Below are 23,363 nucleotides of genomic sequence, written 5' to 3' on the forward strand. Positions count from 1 at the left end.
TCTGGAACTCATGGTCTCCCAAATCTTCTAAGTATTTTCTTTTCTTAATGTTTCCTTCACCTTCTGCCTAAATGAAATTTGGCTCTGCCTTGATGACACTGCAGCCCTCTCAAGTGATGTCTTTTCTCTCTCATGCTTCTTTACCGGTGAGCCTGAAGGTGGATCTACTTGCTCCTTAGGGTCATTCTTTCTCTCCCTCCTCCCTAAAACTCCTCAGTTTTAAAACTCATGCTATCATATAATACTACCCATTATCCACCCACCTGGTTATAGTTCTCTACCAACTTTCAGGTCAATCTGCCTCATTCCTAGCTCACTACCTCTCTATGACACAAATCCTGCCATAATTTTTGATAATTTCAATATTCATAGAGATGACCCATCTAATACCCTGGACTTTCTGTTCCTTGCCTCTTTTCCAACAAGAATCTTATATTCCACCTTATCTCAGAAACTCATTCCCTATGATCATACAGCTTTGTTATCACCAGGCTCCAAAAATTCTTCAGCTGTATCAGGGCCTACAATCCACTAAATCCCGTCACATTTTTCTTCAACATATTTATATCCTCATTTCCTCTTTATGCAACTTAACTATTATAGCTCATCATTATAACCACTCTCTACACATACCTTCAATTTCCTAGACTCTTTCTTCAACATACTCACTTGGCAAAAACCCAGCTCTCGTTAAATCGGGCTCCTCCACTATTCAGGCCTATACTCATGCAGCTGAGTGTGACTGAAGAAATCATACTGCCAATGTTGGCTGGTCTCACTAACCCCAGTGGTAATGCCCAGGAATAATACTTCATCTCCCCATTCACCTCCAACTTGTCTAGGCAACTATTTTATACCTTCCTTCTCATCTTCAACAACTCCTCCTTCATCTTCACTCTCAGCTGATAACCTGGTTTCCCGTTTCACTGAGAAAATAGAAGCACTCAAAAGACCTTCTATAAGTTACCACACCCACATCTGTCCACCTACCTGCATCTATTTTTAATACATTCTATCTTCCCTCCTATTGCTAAGGATAAAGTATCTGTACTGCCTAAGACTAATACTTCTATTTGTCTAAAATACTCTTTTCAATTCCTTTCCTTCAATTTTCTCTTTTTAAAAACAGCTTTATAGAAATGTAATTCACATACCATATAATTAACCCATTTAAAGTGTACAATTCAATGTTTTTAAAGTATATTAATAGGATTGTGAAATTATCATCATGATCTAATTTTAGAACATTTTGGTCTCCCCTTAAAGAAACTCTATACCCATTAGCAGTCAATCTCTATTTCTCCCCTATATTCCCAAGTCCTAAGCAACCACTAATCTACTTTCTGTCTCTAAATTTGCCTATTCTGGACATTTGATATAAATGGAATCATATAATAAGTGGTATTTTGTGACTTGGCTTCTTCGACTTAGCATAATGTCTTTAAGGTTTATCCATATTACAGCATGTATCAATACATTCCTTTTCATGGCTGAATAATGTTTCACTATATGGATATAACACAGTTTGTTTATCCACTCATCAGTTTATGGCTATCTGGGTTGTTTCCACTTTTAGGCTATTATTATAATGCTGCTATCAACATTCCTGTACAAGTTTTTGTGTGAACATGTATTTTTACTTCTCTTGGGTAAAGTTGTAGGATCATAGGTAATTCTATATTTAGCTTTCTAAGGAACTGACAAACTGTTTTCCACAGTAGCTTCATTATGTTACATTCCTACTGGCTATGTACAATATATAAGGGCTTCTAATTTTCCCCTGTGCCCACTCCAGTCAGGTTTTTATCCTGTGGACTCGCTGAAGTTACCAATTACCTCCTTATGGCTCAATCAATGGTCAATTTTCAGTTTTCATCCTGCGTGGCCTATTAGCAGCATTTGATTCAACTAATCTCTAACTCTTTATTGAAACTCTTCATTTAGATTCTAGGAAATTAGTCTTTGGTTTTTCTTCTATATAGTTGAGCTTCTACCTATTCTTCCTCTTCCTCAGCTTCTAATCACTGGCACATCCAAGATTCAGTCTACTGATCTCTTCCCTTCTCTATCTACATTCATATTATTTGTGACTCAGTATAACTGTCATTTATATATGTTATCTGTTCCCAAATGTGTATTTACAGGCTAGATCTGTGCTGTCCAATACAATAACTAGTAGTGACATGTGGCTACATAAATTTAAATTTAATTAATAAAAATTTAATTTAAAATTAATTTAATATTCAGTTCCTCAGTCACATCAGCTATATTTTAAGATATCAAGAGCCACATGTGCCTAGTGGCTATGAAACTAGACAGCACAGATATAGAACATTTCCATTGACACAGAAAGTTTTACTGTACAGCACTGATTGAGACCTCTCCTCTAGACTCTACATTTATATATCCCACTGCCTCCCTGATATCTCCACTTGAATGCCAATAAACATCCCAAAACCAAAATCCTGATATTCCTCCCTAAACATGTTCCTTCCATTTTTTCCTGTTTCAGTTGATGTTAACTCTGTCCTTCCAGTTGTTCAAACCAAAAATCATGGGGTAACCCTTGACTTCACTCTCACTCCACATTCAACTGATCGGCAAATTCGGTCAGCTCTATATTCAGAATCTGACCATATTTTATAATCTCCACTTCTACTACCCTGCTTGAAGCCACCACCATCTTTTGCCAGTTTTAACAGCTTGCTAACCAATCTCCCTGCTTCTGCCTTTACACTACTAAGTTCTATTTTCAACATAACAGCCAGAGAATTCTTGTTAAACTCAAAGTCAGATCATTAGTCCTCTGTTCAAAATCCTTTAATGGCCTCCCAATCACCCACAGCAAAAGTCAAAGTTGCTATAATAGCCTAGGATACTGTACGATATGATCCCATTACCTCTAATCTCATCTCCTAATACTTCCCCTTTGCACAGTCCTTGGCAGTCATACTGGCTGTTCATCAAAAGCACTAAGCATATTTCAGCCTTTTCCATGAAATATAATTTAGAAACCACAAAGTTTAAGAATCACCAAACTAGAGTAAAAGAGGTTTAAATAGAAATTCTATTTCCAGACATCTAGATATTGAAAGTAATCTACACTTAACTATGAGGTTCCCTAGCCAGTGAGTGGGATTAAATGACATTAATTACATAAAGAAAAAGGTCTTCGAGGGCTTCCCTGGTGGCGCAGTGGTTGAGAGTCCACCTGCCGATGCAGGGGACACGGGTTCGCGCCCCAGTCCGGGAAGATCCCACATGCGGTGGAGCGGCTAGGCCCGTGAGCCATGGCCACTGAGCCTGCGGGTCCGGAGCCTGTGCTCCGCAACGGGAGAGGCCACAACAGTGAGAGGCCCGCGTACTGCAAAAAAAAAAAAAAAGAAAGAAAAAGGTCTTCCAAAAGCTCTAATCTCGATTACTTCACTAAACCTACACCTCACACAAAAAAAATCAGTTACCTAGTTGTCTAGAATGGCATAAATAAACTAATCAGCTAATAAAATTTTTTAAATAAAAATTTAATTACTAAACAACTGTAAGAATATGGATTAAGATTTCCCATTTGGTAATAGTATAAATATATAAATTCTTATTTGCTAAATTGTAAAAGACCGCAGGGTGATATACAACAACCTACTCTGTAAACAAGTTCTACTCAATGCAACTGGTCTGCAAACTGTAGTATGGTCTGTTTTGAAATAAGAATCTTGCATAAGAATGCAATTCAATACACTGCTTCCTTCATCAAGAAAAATTGGCCATCAAAAAATTTCAGATGGACTAAAATGTTTTACACTCTAGTATAAGCCTCTATTTCATTGCAGACCGGTAACTAACATTTTATAGACTGACAGAGGTCCATGAATCATATTTTGGGTAGCACTGCTCTAAATCACCTCCTGGGTTTTAATTCAAGTCTACTCAATATTTTAAAACACTACCTACATTCAGTGTTAGAGTTTTTGTGCCATTTCCCACTCTGTAGTTTATTGGAATTAATATGTACCTTGTTTTCTAGATGTCACTAGTCTCTTTATTTATATTAAAGAATTTTAATGCTGGTCAGAAAGAAGGCATCCAATAACAGAAACATACTGATAAAATTTTTTAATTAAGAGATTAAAAATTATAACTTAAAAATAGCCTCAAAAAGGTGAAATTTGGTAATATATTAGCTTTGAAAACTTTGGTTTATTTTGAAAGAGATATAAAAATCATTCACTTTTCAACACTAACCTAAATATTCCATCAGCTGTTCAGCAGTTATGATTTCCATCATCGGTGGAAGTTTCACCTGAAAAACAAAGTAGTTTTCTATAAAATCAAATGTTTTAGATAATTAAAGTGTTTCTTCAGTCAGAAACACAAGTATGTATGTGTATTATATGTATCTACTATAGGTATACAACACTCACATTTAAAAATCTTTGTAACTAATCTTTAATACAACAAAGCCAATCCTATCACCATAAAATTTACAGGGTGATACAAGATCTCAGAGAGTCAATGAGAAATCTATTTTCAAAGCCAAGTGCTATGCCTTTCGTCACCCACCCTGATTGTCATTATGTACCTGCAGCAGTGTCCTGCATGATAGAAAATACAGTTTAAGGGCAGGAAGAGGCACCGAACATGTTTTGACAGGTCACCCATGCAGCAGTTTTACTGAAGACAGGCTTAACACAGGTCAGTATTCCATTACTTCAGTCTACCTGGGCCATTTTTTTTTGTTGAGTAGCTAAAATGAATACAGTATAAAGGATGGTCATAAACTGAAGGATTCATACTATATGAGTCAACCTGTAAAATTTAAAAACAGGCAAAATTAAACTTTACTGTTTAGAGCTGTATATGTATAAAGAAAAGAAAATGGGTACTATAAAAATTAGGACTGTGGTTAACCCTAGGGATAAGAGGAGTTATAGTCGTAACAGGACACGTAAGAGGCCTCTAGGGTGCTGGCAATGCTCTATATCTTGACTTGCATGGTAGTTCCACTGTTTGCTTTATGATAACTTGTTAAACTGGACATCTCTGTTTTATGTACTTTTCTGTATGCGCTATATGTCACAATAAAAAGGTTAAAAGTAGATATATACGTTATAGTCATATTTAAGTTTCAAAAGTCATGTCAGCTGCAACACAGTCTAAATGAATTTTTCAAATGAATTATCAGATGAATTACACAGATATTACAGCCAATGATTGTAAATATTTTAGCTGACTTATTGAAAAGCATACTCCTTGGTATATTCATGGAAGAAAAATAAGTACTGTAGGATGCAAACTCGAACAAAATAATTAACATAGCAATGACAGAACAGCAGCATAATTAAAAATTCCTCAGGAATTACTATTTCAGGATCTTTTAAATCAGCAATTTCTCCAACAACAAGTGTTGAAGAAGGTGCTCTGGATCTTTATGTTACCAGATGTAGTAACAGTATGTCACAATTTTTTGTTTTAATCAATGAATAAAGTAAGTGCTAAAAAAGATCCCTGTAAAACAGAACAGTTTTAGACCCTCTGAAAGCATACATGACAGTTGGTACTTATGAGTTAGTCATCCAGTGGCTTTATCACTCAGTGAAAACCAAGAGTTGCCATGGAGGTTTTGATCATTACTTGTTTCTAAATTATTCTTATTTTCTAGGACACTTTTTAAAATTGTAATAGACTTTTTTTTTTTTTTTTTTTGGCTGCACCGCATGGCATGCGGAATCTCAGTTCCCGGACCAGGGATAGAATCCACGCCCCCTGCAGTGGAAGCACAGAGTCTTAACAACTGGACCACCAGGGAAGTCCCAGAAATTGTAATAGACATTTTTTTTGGAGCAGTTTTAGGTTTACAGAAAAATTCAGCAGAAAGTACAGAGAGTTCCCATAAAGAGCATATTTTTCAAATTGAAACTCATTGGCAAATTATAGTCCCCTGCTTGTTTTTCTAAATAAAGTTGTATTGGGTGTCACTCTCATTTGTTTATGTACTGTCTTTGGCTGCCTTCGCACTATAATAACAGAGCTGAATCTGCAACAGAGACGATATGGCCCACAAAGCCTAAAATATTTACTATCTGGTCCTTTACAGGAAAAGTATGTTGATCCCTGCTTTAGATGATCTTAACTGCTTTTAGATAATATTTTATCAAGGTGTTTCAATACCACTTTGAAGGTCTGATATTTAAACCAGTAGTTTATATACACTGTGAATATTTACATTCTGAATAACTGTCAGACCACTCTGAAAGTCCAGTTTTCACCTAACAATGCTTCTTAAATGAGACCTATATATTCTTTTATTCCAGACAAATTCAGTGCAGAAATATACTCACCAGAAAATCCCATAAACAAATAGCTTATCCTCTTTTGGTCAATGTAGTAATCCCACTATAAAACTGTCAATAAGAAACCAAGGCACTAACAAGTGTATGTATTTGGGAAATACATTCTACAATCCTAGATTTCTACAAATAGATAATTTCAGGGTTTAGTCTTGAAATTTCCAAATAATAACAACTGCCTATCATGTCTTGCTTCAAACATTTGAAATAGGAAATGACAACCTTTATAGAGATTTTAGAAGTGGGACAACAAATACGCAAATATTTTAACTATTCCCAAGCATACTGAGCGGTATATTCATTTCCCGAATCTTAGTCAACAAAATATTATGGATGTTCACTAAAGCTAGGGACAAAAGAGTATAATTGTGAAGAAATGTCTGCCTCCCTCCCACTAATACTTTGGAGCCATCAACAGATCTTAATTTTTTTTAACCACAAAATGATCTTCCTGAATGCTTGCTTCTCTTTTTGCTTCCCTCTACCACCATCACCACAAAAGCAAATGCTGAAGATTTTGTTAATGATCGTAAGACTTTCTTTCCTTTGTCTCTTTAGAGTCTATTAAAGAAAAAACAGGTTATGGGAAAGTTAGCTAAGGATACAGAATTTTAAATTGTGGCATTCTGTCTGAATCTCTAAATTTTAAATCTTATGATGAAAAACAGACAAACAAATGAAGCATGACCTAGGTTCTCAGATGGTCCTCTTTTAGTAATAATCTATAACATATTGTTTACAAGTAAATTAATGTATTCAAGGACATCTGGAAGGTACTCTAAGTAGTTTAAATATTCTTCCTAAAATTTGACCAAAACTTCTCAGTACATATTCACACACAGTTTCAAATTAATAGAGTCCAAATAAAATGAAGCTTTTATTATCTAGGAAAATAAATTATGTCCTATCCTATAAATATTTTATTATTCTAACTAGATTTCTATTAAAATTAATATTTAAATAAAATATTTAATATTAAACGCTTAAATTAACAAAAGAATATTTAAATTAACAAAAGGAAATAGCTACTACAACTCTATATATTCAACTATAGGATAAAACATCATTAATCCAGCCCAATTATTCTGTAATTCTTAGTCATTCGAAGAGTGAAGTGTACTTGAGAATAGACTCAAGAGAGACCAAAAATAAAAATAACAAAACCTGCTTAAAGTGTTAATATCCTGAACAGAAATGTAAAACATCTCAAAAGTGATATGCCAAGATTTTGATACCTATAATTTTGATATAGGGGAGAGGTGGGAAAAAAATGCAGGGGACCCAGTAATAACAAAGAAATAAGGAACAGTCTATATAGCTAATGGTAAGTATGAAAATGACCAGCCAAAGAACATTGTTAAATGTTTAATTAGAATACCAATTAATAAGTACTCAAGAAATACAGTTTGGGGCTTCCCTGGTGGCGCAGTGGTTAAGAATCCGCCTGCCAATGCAGGGAACACGGGTTCGAGCCCTGGTCCGGGAAGATTCCACATGCTGCAGAGCAACTAAGCCCGTGTGCCACAACTACTGAGCCTGTGCTCTGGAGCCCGCGTGTCACAACTACTGAAGACAGCACACCCTAGAGCCCGTGCTCTGCAACAATCAATCAATGTGATACACCACATTAACAAACTGACAAAAAATCATATGATCATCTCAATAGATGCAAAAAAAGCTTTTGATAAAATTCAACATCGATTTATGATAAAAACTCTCAACAAAGTGGGTATAGAGGAAACATACCTCACCATAATAGAGACCATTTATGACAGGGCCACAGCTAACATCATACTCAATGGTGAAAAGCATTTCACCATTTCCTCTCAGATCAGGAACAAGACAAGGATGCTCAACCATTTTTTTTTTTTTTTTTTTTTTTTGGCCATCCAGTGTGGCTTGTAGGATCTTAGTTCCCGGACCAGGGATTGAACCTGTGCCCCCTGCAGTGGAAGTGCGGATTCCTAACCCCTGGACCACCAGGAAATTCCCATTACCACTTTTAATCAACATAGTATTGGAAGTCCTAACCACAGCAACCAGAGAAGAAAAAGAAATAAAAGGAATCCAAACTGGAAAAGAAGTAAAACTGTCACTGTTTGCAGATGACATGCTATACATAGAAAATCCTAAAGACACCACCAAAAAGCTACCAGAACTCATCAATGAATTTGGTAAAACTGCAAGATACAAAATTAATATACAGACTTCTAAAAACAGCAACACTTTCTTTCAATGAAATCTTATATAAAACGTTATCTGAAATATATGTATATATATATGTGTGTGTGCGTGTGTATTTTTTTTTTGGCTGTGCCGCACAGCATGTGGGATCTTAGTTCCCCAGCCAGGGATCAAACCCGTGCCCCCTGCAGTGGAAGCACAGAGTCTTAACCACTGGACCTCCAAGGAAGTCCTGTGAAATATATTTTAAATGAAGAACTGACAGAACTTTGTGACCAGTGAAAAGTGAAGGATGATGGGAAAAGAAAAACTGACGTTGACTCTAAGGCTCAGGGAACTCTAAAACTTAAGATCCATACATTTAATAAAAATAAGACATTTGGGGGCTTCCCTGGTGGCGCAGTGGTTGAGAGTCTGCCTGCCGATGCAGGGGACATGGGTTCGTGCCCCAGTCCGGGAAGATCCCACATGCCGCAGAGCGGCTGGGCCCGTGAGCCATGGCTGCTGAGCCTGCGCGTCTGGAGCCTGTGCTCCGCAACGAGAGAGGCCACAACAGTGAGAGGCCTGTGTATCGCAAAAAAAAAAAAAAAAAATAAGACATTTGGTAAGGGAAGGTAAGTTTGTAGAAGAAAATGATGTCTGCTTCATAACTGTGAAATTTAGTTTGACATTCAAACAGAAAGTTGAGCTGGAACTCAGGAGACAAAAATTTTTTTTTTTTAATATTTAGTTAGTTGCACCAGGTGGGCTCCTTAGGTGCGGCTCGCATGCTCCTTAGTTGCAGCATGCAGGCTTCTTAGTTGTGGCATGCATGTGGGATCTAGTTCCCTGACCAGAGATCGAACCTGGGCCTCCTGCATTGGGAGCATGGAGTCTTAACCACTGTGCCATGCAGGAAAGTCCCAGGAGACAAATATTTTTAATTTGTCCGTGAATTATTTGATTCCTGTGCTGTAGTCTGTTTTTGCATTACTTATGGTAAAAAGGATCACTAAATAATACAATTTCTTGGGAATTCCGTGGTGGTCCAATGGTTAGGGCTCTGTACTTCCACTGCAGGGGGTGTGGGTTCAATCCCTGGTTGGGGAACTAAGATCCTGCAAGCAGCACAGCACGTCCAAAAAAAAAAAAATTTCTTCTCAGTTCAAGTTTCACTGATTTTGAATATGTGGCAAATCATATAGTATTCGCAATTTTTTTAAGTTGAAATTGTGAAGAAATTATAATATAAGTATTATTAATGGGAATCAAAGAGACGAAATGCAGCTTTTTTCAAAATAAGGGCTAAAAAACTTAAGGATCCTTTCAACATGCCTTTAATTCTGGCTCCAGCAAATAAACATGTATTATAAGCTATTATACATCATGCTTTATATTCTAATTTCTTAGAGGTAATATTCATTTATTATTAAGAATAATTACTTAAAAATACTAAAAATCTAACTGACTTTCTACATGCCATCAGTATTTCAAATCAGGAAAATTTAATAAGAGACAACTTTCAACTTCGGCCAATTTGAAACACCTTTACCCTCAATGTTTATCAGAACTTAGACCCCATTCTCAGAGTAATATCGAGGCCTATTTAAAACTATTTAAAACCATCAGAAACTGCAGATGTATTCACATGTATTAGATTTTCAAGAATGTCCTATTTTATATGCAATTCAAAGGTTTTAGAACAATGAAGAATGTTTTCCAGTGAAATTTTCCCAGTAAAAGATGTATAATAAAAGAAGACATCTTGGTGCTTCCCTGGTGGTGCAGTGGTTAAGAATCCGCCTGCCAATGCAGGGGACACGGGTTCCAGCCCTGGTCTGGGAAGATCCCACATGCTGTGGAGCAACTAAACCCATGTGCCACAACTAAGCTTGCGCTCCAGAGCCAGCGAGTCAAAACTACTGAAGCCAGTGTGCCTAGAGCCCATGCTCTGCAACAAGAGAAGCCACCACAATAAGAAGCCCACGCACCACAACGAGGAGTAGCCCCCGCTCACCACAACTAGAGAAAGCCCGTGTGCAGCAACGAAGACCCAAGGCAGCCAAAAATAAATAAATAAATAAGTTTATAAAAATAAATAAATATAAATAAATACAACTTTTTTTAAAAAAGGCATCTTTAGTTCAAATTTCACTGGACTTATATTTAAGCAGCTCAGCAAGCTTACCATGCTGAAAATATACCCAAAGAAAAAGTGACAGTGAAACATTTATATTAATTGCTTGAAAGACAGATGACAATAAGATAAGACAAGAGAACAGTTAAAAGGCTACTAAAGTAGTCCAGAAGAGAGATGAAAGTGGCCTGAACTAGGGTAGTGGCAGGAGAGAGAAAACTTAACTACTGAAAATATCAAAGAAAATACTTAATAAACTTTGATGGTAAAGGAAAGCTCGTTCACCACAGAACTCAAGAAAGGCTCTGAAATTGGAAGTGTCAGATAATTGAGAGGACATGGGATAAAACAGAGGGAGCTAAAAACAGAAGGAATCTGTACAAAGAACAGATCCCCAGGATCTGTTCTAAGGAATCGTGAAGTCTATTTCTGCTTCTCTGACTTTATCACTAGCTCTTCTTCCACCCTGGTTTGTCCCAGGCCTATTGTCCACCAGGCTTACTGTTACCTTGAATTTCTACTTTCCAACCAAATATCTGAAGTAAGAGCTCAGGTTCTGAAGTGGGTATAAACTTACCTTGGGTAAGTTATTTACATTTTATGCACCTCAATTTTCTATGTATGTAAAATAGGAACAATATCTACACAAGGATTTCCTGATGTGGTTGAGAAAATTAAAAGAGAAATTGCATAGGGGCTTCCCTGGTGGCGCAGTGGTTGAGAGTCCGCCTGCCGATGCAGGGGACATGGGTTCGTGCCCTGGTCCGGGAGGATCCCACATGCCGCGGAGCAGCTAGGCCCGTGAGCCATGGCCGCTGAGCCTCCGAGTCCGGAGCCTGTGCTCCACAATGGGAAAGGCCACAACGGTGAGAGGCCCGCGTACCACAAAAAAAAAAAAGAGAAATTGCATATAATACATGTAGAATACTTAGCATAGTATCTGGACATAAAAATAATTGAGTACTTACTGTTATTATTCAAAGCCCTAGGATTACTGATACCACCTGTGCTCAAACGTCCTTCACCTGGGACTTAACAGCGACAAAGATGGAAGGAGAATGGGAAGGTTTTCCACTGAAGGACTACTCATAGCAAAGGGAGAGGAGAAAATGAGGACATCACTAATAGGACAACTAACACAGGGAGTATTCATAATCTCATCTGCCCATATCCACTTTATCTGACAAACCTAGAGATATTACACCAATCCTAATTCTTAGGAGAGACTGGAAATGAAAGCCTCGGAAGTGTTGCTTGCACCTTTTGTGTAAACAAAACTCTACCACTGTGTGAAGTTTTTAATCTCTTCTTACAGGATCTATATTAAAAAACAAACAGGGTGGGCAGAGGCTAAAATGGAATCTTCAGCTCACCATCTGTTTTTCCATTTTTATAAGTAATACACTTGGAAATCCTCAAAAGAGCTTTGTGCCTACTTTAGGAAAAGGGGAATATGAGAAAATTTGTGCAATTGCAATATTCCTATGAGTCAGGAAGTAAAAAAAGAAGGTAAAACCTAGTCAAAAGTAAGAAGAGGTATCTGTGAAAAGGTATAAGAAAAGAAAAGTCATCAAGGAGGGAGGGAGAATTAGAGCAAAAGCTTTCTGGTAAGAAGCTCACCCTCTGCAGGTGATAATGAGACAGAGGATATGTCCGCTGGAACTTCACTGAATTTTCTGCTAATGGCCTTTTGCTCATTTTGCTCTTGGGTCACTCATCTTTTTCTTTCTAATTTATAAGGGCTCTCTGTAAATTAAGAAATTAGCCCTTAGACACATACAGTAATCTAGCAGATAATTCCCTTAGTTTGTAGTGTGTGTTTTGACTTGACTTAGTTCCTGGTGAAGTTTTTTGGGGAAAGGGTATCTTTTTGTCCTTTTTCTTTTTTTTAACCTTAAGTTTTTTGTTTTTTACTGAATCAAATGTATCAATTTTTATTTTATATTGATAGTTTCTAGGTTTAATGTCTGGAACAACAAGCCTAAGGTAAACAAACTTGCTTAAGAATCCTGCTGTTCCTCCCTTGATGTGGAGTAGGAGATCGTCTCAGCACCTGCTAAGCAAAGAAAGAAGAGGAAGAATTTCCCACCCAAAGGATTAGGGAGGAGAGGGGATGTGCTTCCAGCATCTTAAATCAGAATAGTGCATTCAGTCTTCCACTAAAATGCTACATAATAATTAGATACATAATGATTAGATATTACAATGCTATATGTCTTCTATTATAATGTACAGTATAAGTTATATATATATATGTGTATATATATATATATTTTTTTGAGTATGTGGGCCTTAGAACCTATATTCTTTCTATAAGAAAACAAAAGTGTGACAAAGCAGGGACTCCGTCTATTATTAAAGTAATACCTTCATAAACATAAAAATATTAAGGCAGAAGCTTTTAAAAATGTTTCATAATGCAAAATTTGAATCATATGGAAAAGCCAAAAAGTAACAGCATAATGAACTTCCAAGTACCCATCACTCTGCTTCAGTATTTATAACATAGGCCAATAACATCAGAAAGTAAATTTTATATTTTATGTATCTTCTGACTTGATTTTTATAAACACAACTGATTAATTGGGCCACAGCCCTCAAATAAAAAATGGCATTATTTTATGAAAGATTAAAGAAAAACTATTAAAAAAACACCAAAAAAAAAGTCTAAAATAAAGAAGCAAAATGAAAATGTATTCTAAGACTTCAATTTGGGTCAATTTACCTGGTGTCGGCTAAAGAGAATTAGAAATTTGAGCTTGAATTAAATTTAATGAACAGATTTCCTTCTTTCTTGATTTGTTGGATTATCACAGCTCAACTATTTTACAGATGAGTGCTGATCACCTACTTTCCATCAGTCCTAAACCAATACTTTTCATTAAAACTCCAACATTTCCAACTCAGTACTTACCATGTTTGATCATTTTAACTGTCATCTCTCACCCAGAATCATCATGGCACTTACTTCCTTTGAATCACTCAAATCTTCCTAATGTATTCAGTTTATTGATTTTTTTGTTTTTTTAGTTCCTCAACCAGGGACCGAACCCGTGCCCCCTGCAGTGGAAGCGCAGAGCCTTAACCACTGGACTGCTAGGAAATTCCTTACTGATTTTTCTCATTACTTCATTCTCCCCCAAAAAAGATGATCAACTGTTTTACTTTCAATTCTTAATTCCATTGACTCTCCATGAATCAACCCTTGAAAAGCCCGATACATGATAATCCTAACCAGACATTCTTCCTGCTCCTATTTCCAGAGATGAGAGAACTATTTTGGGGGGGGGGGGTAGAAGCAAAATTGACATACTAGAAGTTTTAAAAGAATACCCCAATTTATCCATGGCCACTGAGTACTTTCTGCTTATGCCTCAAATTCCTAGGCATAATCTTCAATGAGATGAGAACTTCTTTAAAACACAACATAATTTTCTCACAAAATTCACCCTTCGATGCTTTACAACTTCTCTCCTTAATTACTGGCAAGTTCAATAGCTATTACTGATGAGATCATCTGTTATTCTGCCAAAATGGAGAATGAGGCCTCAATTTTCATGTCTCTCTATCTTAACATGACCTTGTCTTTGTATCTTCCTTCCATTACTTCAGAAAAAAAGATTGTTGTTGTTTTCCTCTGAAGAGAATTTTACCACCTATTCTGAGGACTCCATGTTATCCTGACTTTTTAGCGACCTTGTTCTCATATCTGTCCTTTTTGGCAAAATCTTTCCTACTCCACCAGTTCCTTGATGCTGCTGCATTTAACAATGATAACTGACCTTTTTTTTTTTTTTTTTTAAATTAGAGTCTCTCTCCCACACTACTATCATGACTTTGTCCTATCTCTAGTTCTCATTTACATCTCAAACTGTGCCTATACTGATTTCTTTTACACTCTCTCATCTTTACTGCTTAGCATTCCCTTCTCCCCAGCAACTTTATTCCTCTGTTTTCCTCTTTATTCCTCTGTTTTCTCTGTGTCTACTGGAGAACTGGATGGAAGAGGGAGCGAGAAAATAGAGGGAGGATGTTTATAATGGCAATTTGCAGTTCCTCACATATACTGGGATGACAAATAGTTGAGAACTATTCACCACTCTCTTTGGAGAATTCATGTATTCTCACTGATACCATACTTATATCTATGCAATAATTCTCCAGTTCAATTTTTCTCATAATTTTTACGTCTTTCCTGAGGCCCATTCTATGTTTCTGGAGGCATAATGAACATTTATATTTTTATGTCCCACTAACAGACAATTCCAACCTGACACAGCCAAACTCTGACATCAACTTTCCCATCTAAAACACATTCTCTACCTTTTGAATGATCCAACCAATCCTTATTACCCAATTAGAAAAAGTGTCACATCCTTCATTTCCTATATCCAGATAGCAATCAATTCATCATTTAGGCTGTGACATTATCCTCAACAGAGAGAAGGGGCAGAGAATTTCCCATCCAAAAGAGCTATCCTCATCAATTCTTCCTGCTACACTCACTACAATCTCACCTCCAGTCTAATCTCAAATGAAAAGACCCCTTTCTTTATGTCATTCCTCTATCCAGTAATTTATAGTAGCTTCCTATTATCAGCTGTATATAAAGTCTAAACATGTCTAATGATGGGTCCTCTGAAATCTGACAACTACCTTCATACCCTATTTACTATTTTTCTCTACTACGGCATTTCTCAAACTTTTTGGTCTCAAGACCCTCTTCAGTCCTAAAAATTATTTAGGATCACAAAGAGCTCTTGTTTAAGTGGATTATATCTATCAAGATTTACCATACTAGAAATAAAAATTGAGAAAAATTTTAAACACAAGAATGCACGAGCACAGATTCTGTTAACTGTCAGAGCAATTATGTCATCACACATCATACAGCCTGAAAAACTCTACTGACACTGAGAGAATGAGAGCGAAAAAGGCAAAATAAAACTGAGTACTATTATGAACAGTACTGACCTCAGAAGCCCTGGCTCACTTTGAGAACACTGCTCTATCCAACCTTGCTTCTCTTAATCGATCTCCCCATCAATCACTGATGATTACTGATGAGTAATTTTTGTGTGCATCAATAGCCTTGAGGCAGAAAAAAGGCTAAGAGCCAAAGATTTATAAAACAATCTCGAAGTACCTTAGCATGCCTGCTCATTCAGAGTCTAACCCACCTATCAATTTTATTTCCTGCTACTGCCATTTCCTTCTCCTCCTCCACTGCACTCCAAGCAAGGTTGGAGTCTCCAAATAGAAAAAACCTTTTTCTGCTTCAGCATCTTTGAACACACTATTCCCTCTGCCTCGAAGGAACTTCTCTTACTCATCCATCAGACCCAGTACACAGGTTACCTCTTCTGTGAAGCTTTCCCTTGACATGTTCCATTCCCAATTACACTTTTCTCTGTAATTCATAGCATATTTAGAACTTCTACATTGCAATGTAGTTATTGTTTATATGTCTGTCTCCCCATTACTAATGAGCTACATGAGGGCACACGTGCATCTTACTCATCTTTGTATTTCTAGCACCTCACATATAGTGGGAATGCAAAGGTATGCTGTGTTTCAAAGACCAATTCAATGCTCATCTATCCCCAAATATTTGAGACCACGGTACTTGCTCTTTCCTCTGAACTTCTGCAGTACTATGTAGAAACTAGGAAGTGAGAAAAGCCTAAAGAAAACTGTTACTCCTTCTGACAGAAAGACTGGGGACTTTGGCTCATAGGATGAAATTTAACTCCCTAGTCTGACATTCAAGGGCTTTCATCAAGGGGCTCTTCACCTTTTCAATCTTATTTTCTATTATCCTGCAATATGAACTTACCACTCCTGTCATCCAAAACATACACACACACACACACACACATTATCCATTTTATTTTCATCCCTTTTATTTATACCCTTCCCTCTCCCAGGAATTCCATTTTCCTGTTATTTTAAATCCTACTTTTCCTTAAAAGCTTCCTTCGAGATCTAAAAATTCCATGAAGCTCTCTGGGACTATGCCAGACCAAAGGAAAACTTCCCCTTTTGGGATGTCTAATGCATTTCAATCTGCTTCCTATAACCTAGCATTTATAGTGTATTGTCTTGCATTGTTCTTTAGTAATTTCAAGTAAGTCGATGCTGCAACTCCAAATAGCTCAACAGCTCTTCAAGAGCAGGCAGTTTTCACTCAACACATTTGAGTGCCATTATGTACTAGATACTGGTAAGATATAATCTTATTTCTTTTGCATTAGCCCTTGCTAGAAAGGAAGATGAAGGGACTTAATAAACACTATTTCCTTTACTTGATTTTCTTCCTAACTAGTCACAATAATCCAGATTATTTTTTTCTAGGGAACATTTTATCTATAGATACAATTCTCTATTTAAAAGTAAAATATGTACTCTAAGATGCATGTTCTCAGCACTCTAAAACTGCAAGCTTAAATAAGACACTTCATTTACAGGTCCTCAATATATTGAGTCCTCAATATACTTCCTTTTGAAGGGCCCTTCCCTCTTTTGCTCCTTTAACTTGAATATATCTTTTCTTATTTTAGTTATTATAATTTTAGCTCCCTTAACACATTCTGATGTGTGGTTACTGGTAATAATGCCAGACTCTTTAAGTAGAGTCAAAGAAATGAGGCAAGTAAAAATCATGCATAAAATAAAAACAATCTTTGAAAACCAAGAAGTTATGGTAATTAGGTCTCAGGCCACTGCTTTTCCTTAAATGGAATTTGTCTAAGGGGCCACATCTTCCCCAGCACCATGTCCTTAAGTATCCACACCCAAATGGAGCAAGCAGGAGTTGGAAAATAGACTAAACGTAACCATCAAACTTGCTCCCTGATATCACGGATTGATGGTAACTTCTGAAGATGACCTTCCCCATTTCTTCACTCTTTTGCATATGTGATAAAGTCAGTAAGAAGGAATAACACAGAAAAATATAGGTTAAAAAAAATAAATCAAAGGGTTTAGGATGCTCCTAGTCCCGGCTGTTTACAAGTATATCAGCCATAGCTGAATGCTGAACGTTCATCACTAAACACTGCAAGAGAGACCTGAGGTTGCCGGCAATTCTTTCTGACATACATATGAGAACACTCTTCCAACAAGAGAGTCTCAGAACGAGTTTCATGTAAGAAGAAAAAGGGACGGATTGATGAATGAGGGGAAAAAAGGAAGAAGCCATCAGCTGACAGGCAGCAGCTCCCTCGCCCCGTGTTCCCCCTCCCCGAAAGCTGTAGGAAATAGAAAGCTGCGGAGTGTACCTTCCAGGCCAGAAGCAAAACATTGAGGATGGCCAGTAAAGGGCAGGGGCCATTCTCATTCTGCGTGATGATGGGTGTGTTCTCTTCCTTCCACTGGATCCACTTGATATGATAAACAGATTGTCCCGGGAAGCGTTCCTTGGAGGCCGCCAGCACCTGGGCTGCCTCCCCCTCCTCCTGCTCCTCCTCTCGGCACAGAGGCACAGCCCGGGGCAACACCGCCGCTCCCTCCTCCTCCTCGGGGACCCTGTTCTCAGCTCCTTCCTCACTATTGAACTCCGAGCTACTTGGGAAAGAATGCAGGTTAGAGAACGACTCCAGGGAGTCCAGGCTCGGCGATTCCCCGGGAGGGCTCGGGTCGCTGCAACTGCTGCTGAGGCCGCCGCCGCTGCTGGGTTCCTCGGAGCCCGCGGCCGCCGACTCTGCCCGGCAGGTGCCGGCGGGATCCGCGAGGGCGCCCCCCTCTCCGGCCGGAACCAACTCATGGTCGGCTCCGGCCTCAGCTGCCTCCGGGGAGGCGGTCACCTTGTGCTGCCCTGTCAGAGGCGCCTTCTGGGCAGCAGGACTCTCCAAATCGCTCCCCTTCAAGTCCAAGTCCGGGAGGGAGCTGCAGGGTACGAGAACCCGAGGCGAGCCGGCGGGAGAAGCCGAGTCCGAGAGGCTCCTCCCGGCGGCTGCCGCCCCCTGCCCCTTCCCGCCGCTGCTCTCCGCCGCCCATACTCCAGGACCATCCCCAACGACGAGCCTGGTCTCCTGTCGCCCTTCCTGCGGAGAACCTGTCCCTGGCGCCGGCCCGGCGGCCACTCCGTGTTCTAGCGGCTGCAGGCTCTCAGGGCCGCTCTCCATACCCAGCCGCCCGCCCCTCGCTCTAAAGAGACCGCGGCGGGTTCTCCTCAGACAGCGCCTCAGACGCCATGACAGCGGCACTGGCAGCTACAGGGCCTTTGCGCGGCCTGGGCCAGGCACGTCACGGAGGAGGGCACCGGGAGCGAGCGCGCGCGCTGCCGCGCTGTCCGTGGGCCCGGGGCATTCCTGCGCGCCGCTGAGGGAGGGCGAAACTCGCAGCGGCCGCCTATGCGGCCCCGCCCCTCCCGCGCGCCCGCGCGCTCTTGCGCGGGGCGTGGAGGGCGAGGCTAGGAGGGTGTGGCCAGGAGGAAAACATCCTCTCATTTTGTGGCCGGAAGTTGGACTTCGGAGCTGCTCGACCGCGCGCGGCTTCTTTAAAGGCCAGCTGGGAGGCGGTTAGCGAGATGTGACCCTTCAGAACTGGGTCGTGTGTGGTTAAACCTTGGACTGAGGGATGGGGAGGTGGCAGTGGTTGTAGTATTTGGAAAAGAGCTCATCCCTGAAGAGCTCCGGAGATTTGTTTACCCAGCTTGTAATATGGAAAATGGAAGGAATTTCTTACGAGATATAGATTTTAAAGACTGAGATCCACTCGAGGTGTTTGGATTACTGCACTGCACAATTTCCAGTCTCCCTCGGTTTTGGCTGAGAAACACCGTGCTCCTCACCAGCTACTGGTGAAAACGTTCGCCCTACATGAGGCATCAGTGCGGTTGTGGATATTGGCCTGCGCGGCAAAAAAAAGTGGGTAATTTGGGCCAATCATAATAAATTAGCTTGTGCTTGCATTAGCCAAGTCTTTGCTGTTTTGTTGACTTGGCCTCATTTTGCATGGAGTGGGAAGTGCCTGTTCCTGAAAAAGTGACTTTTCTATTGAGAATCTACTCCTCTTAAGACCATTCAGTTTTAAGAGAGGGCAGACAGAGTAGGCTGGAAGTTTTGTTGGTGACAAAAGGGGATTTGGGTGCTAGTCTAACCCACTGCGATCTGTTCCCGACAAGGACTTTTTTTTTTGTTTTCTTTCCATATTTTCTAGGTTCTGGGGATCCAAAACTTGACAAGATGGGTCTTCCTTCGTAGTCAGATATATAAATTCCTGATACCTAATAGAATGTGGTCTTTTTGTATCTCTTTTGATTAGGGAAGATAGACGAAATTAGTAAGCAGTGTTGCATTCACTCATTTAACATATTTCAATACCCATTATATTGCTGGATACTATGTTTGGCACTGGGGATGCCATGGTGAATAAGAGGAAGGGCTCATATCTTCTTGCGGTTTACTGTCTAGAGGTTTTTTCTTATTGCTACATTTTAAATATTTGCTTGGGCAGTACAATTTCCTGACAATGTAGGATAAAGGTGCAACACTGTAAAAAGGTGGAATGCCTTTCCTTCCACCTTTTTACAGTGACACAATGTTATGATATTTAGCCAACTCTTGGCAAGGAGGAAAATTAGAAGAGATAATAGAAAGCTTGTTCAAAATATTGAGTTTAGGTGTCCATGTCAATCTGTAAACAATAAATACTATTGTTCAAATTAGAATTTTTCCCTGAAAAATAATTGCAAATGTTAACAGATTTAGATATATGTTGCTAGATTAAGCACTTTATAGTATTTAAGATCATTAAGTACAAGTGAGAATATTATAGATTTCAGGAAATTCAGAACTTAGCAAGGTGCCATGACTATAAAAAAGAAATTTGTAAAGGTGTATTACATGAAAAAAAATTGAATGACTGAATCATTTATAGGCCAGAAACCATAGAAGAGCTAAAAATCATGAAACAAGCATCTCAAATAATGACCTTTCACCATTTTTCAAAGATGCTACTTAGATAAGCCTTCTTGCTCTGGTAGTTTTTATTAGTATATGTTTCAAATGTTCACATGCATAATTTAATAACTTATTTATAACAAAGAAACAGAACCAGTTTTTCTTTTCATATGTTGTCAGCAATTATGTAAGTCAAGCTGACCAAATATATGTATTTAAGTTTGTGAAAATGAACATAGTATTTTTCTAAGGGAGGTGGGGAGTGGCATTTAGGAACAAATGTCAGAAGATAATAAACTGGAAAATGTTTCATTCTTTTTTGCTTATTTGCATCTTTAGTTAATTGTGAGATAAAATATACCATTTTAAAATAAGCTGGTTACTATCCAAAATTCTTAAATTATTTGTCAGAGTTACAGATGTAATAGTGTTAAAAGTTAAAAGAGTTACAGATGTAATAGTGTTAAAAGTCAAATAGTTTCTGTACAAACAAAGCAGTTCTCTGCCCTATGCCTCCACAATGAAGCAGTCCCATTCAACTCCTAGATATTTTTAGCTCCTTATCTCCATATTCCTGAGTAACATGATTCCACTCTGATTTCTTCGTTTAAAAATTGTAGATATTGTTTATTGATTTATTCCCATGAAAGATGGGGATTTGGTTCTTTTCTCTCACACCATTCTTCCTTCTCTTGCTCCAACCTCCCAATTATTTCAAATTTTTGATCAAAGTACTCAAAATTTAAAGCACTAGAGTTATATATATGTTATTCACCACTAAATCAGGTATTTTACTGCGACTGTGATTACTTTTTTTGTTAAAGTTTTGTTTTCCCTGGAATTAACAATTGCCTCATTATTTTGTTTGTTTGCTTTACTCTTCACCTACCACTAACTCAGGCAGACTTACCAGTACGGTCAACCATATCAAGTTACTTCTCACACCCATTTTAATCTTGGGTACATCTCTCCTGGAACACTCCTTTTGCTCTGATCTGGACTTGTTTTATAGGCCTGCTGCACAGCTGTCATCCTGGGATTTCTCTTTACTGTTGTTTTAGGAATTCCTTCTTCCTCTCTTACATGTTGATTACTTTCTGTCTTGGATCTCCTGTCTCCCTGTTTCCTTGATTTGGTGAAACATATTCTCAGCTTCCTGAGAAAGAGTGCATAGGAAGCCCATTTTTGTAGGTCATGTTTGTTTGAAAATAGCTAGACCTTTATTCTACCTTTACATTTTATAGTTTGGCTGGATATACAACTCAACATTGGATACTTTTTCTTCATTTTAGTCATTGATCAACTGTCTTCTAGCTTCTAGGTGATTGTAGAGTAGTCTGATACTATTGGACTCTGGATCCTTTGTATATAACCTATTTCTTTGACATTTATTTGATCTTCTCTTTCTTCTTGGTGTTCTGACATTTCAGTATTTGATATACCTTTGGGTGGGTCTTGCTTTATTCATTGGGCTGGGTATTTGGTGATCACATTCAATGTAGAAACATGTCCTTCGGTTCTGGGAAATCTCTTTTTTCATTTCTTTTATTAATCTTATCTTTTCTCTAATTTTATTTATCTTTTCTTTCTAAGAGATTTCCTCAAATTTGTCTTTCAGTTATTTTAAATGCATTGTTTATTGACACTATTGTATATTAAATTTACAAGAGTTCTTTCTAGTTCCTTTATATTGTTTGATGGCATCCTGACCTTTCATCTCAGAATATTGAACATAATTTTTTATATATCCTTTATATTTTTCAAAGAATATCTGAACCATGTGCTATAAAATAGTATTACTTAGTCAGTATGGAGTTACAGTGCCAGAGTATGAGATGCGGGGGATACAAGTGTAAAACATTGGTTTTTTTCTTTGGGAGAGCAAAATCTGCTTTGGGAAGTGAGACATTCACATGAGTTGGTCATTGAGAATACAAGTTAATTAATAATTAATACTAAAGGAGTAGTACAAACAGTAACTTAAAAAGATTCAGATGAGAAAAGATCTTTAGTGTGAGGTAATTAAATAGGAATTAAGCTATACTCCCCTAATTAAAATCACAGATTGATTATTACCTCAGGCTTAAGAAATCCAAAAAAAATCTCTAACTCTCAAAATGATAATTCTTTTAAAATTCTATTTTTCATAGTTGGAGCATAGCTTTTCTAGCTACCATGACAGAAAAATTGATGCTATATTTGACTTTTACCCTAATTTATTTACTATTATCTCATCTATCAAGTCTTGCTGATATTGTACACCCCTTTACTATTTCATTCATCTATAGCCACTTCATAGCTGAGTCCTTACCACCTTCCTAGTAGAGTGTAATAGCATTCTAGTTATTCCCCAGCCTATGGTTTTGTGTTCCTCATTTTATCCTGCATAAACCTATTAGAGCTATGGTTCAAATATCTTGCTTTTATTTTGTTGATGGTTCTACTAAAACTGTGATGGTTCTTTATTGTTAGCTGAATCAAAATTGGCTCTGAGCAGATTATTGCACAGGTACAGGGCATATATACCTTTACTCCTCTTCTCTTAGCTTTCTACCCAAGAGAGAGTGATAAAATTCTGAGTTAAAATCAAGGGTTTCACACATGAAAGGCTGCTCAACATCACTAATCATTAGAGAAATTCAGATCAAAACTACAGTGAGGTATCACCTCATACCAGTCAGAATGGCCATCATCAAAAAATCTACAAACAATAAATGCTGGAGAGGGTGTAGAGAAAAGGGAACCCTCTTGTACTGTTGGTGGGAATGTAAATTGATACAGTCACTATGGAGAACAGTATGGAGGTTCCTTAAA

At 38.2% G+C, this 23,363-nt stretch overlaps 2 protein-coding genes across 5 annotated transcripts in view; one reads left to right on the forward strand and one right to left on the reverse strand.

Moving 5' to 3' along the window:
- MINDY2 (MINDY lysine 48 deubiquitinase 2) overlaps positions 1–19,035 on the reverse strand; it is a 115,798-nt gene extending 96,763 nt beyond the window's left edge. For 2 of the 4 annotated variants that reach the window (XR_004485807.2, XM_004274678.3), the window contains exons 1-2: positions 17,925–19,019; positions 4,240–4,297 (exon numbers count right to left, since the gene is read on the reverse strand). Coding sequence is in view for 3 of the 4 variants with exons in the window: in XM_004274678.3 (XP_004274726.1) it covers positions 4,240–4,297; positions 17,925–18,770 (904 nt within the window). In the remaining variant the exon portion in view is untranslated. Of the gene's footprint in view, positions 1–4,239; positions 4,298–17,924 lie in introns of all 4 variants that reach the window. The other 2 variants (XM_049705995.1, XM_049705994.1) reach the window with 2 other exon arrangements.
- A 314-nt stretch (positions 19,036–19,349) lies between these two features.
- Positions 19,350–23,363, forward strand: part of ADAM10 (ADAM metallopeptidase domain 10) — a 135,121-nt gene continuing 131,107 nt past the window's right edge. Inside the window, exon 1 of the mRNA XM_049705990.1 lies at positions 19,350–19,514. The gene's annotated coding sequence lies outside the window, so the exon portion shown is untranslated. The remainder of the gene's footprint in view (positions 19,515–23,363) is intronic.

The sequence above is a fragment of the Orcinus orca genome, chromosome 2 (assembly GCF_937001465.1).
Source record: "Orcinus orca chromosome 2, mOrcOrc1.1, whole genome shotgun sequence".
NCBI lineage: Eukaryota > Metazoa > Chordata > Mammalia > Artiodactyla > Delphinidae > Orcinus > Orcinus orca.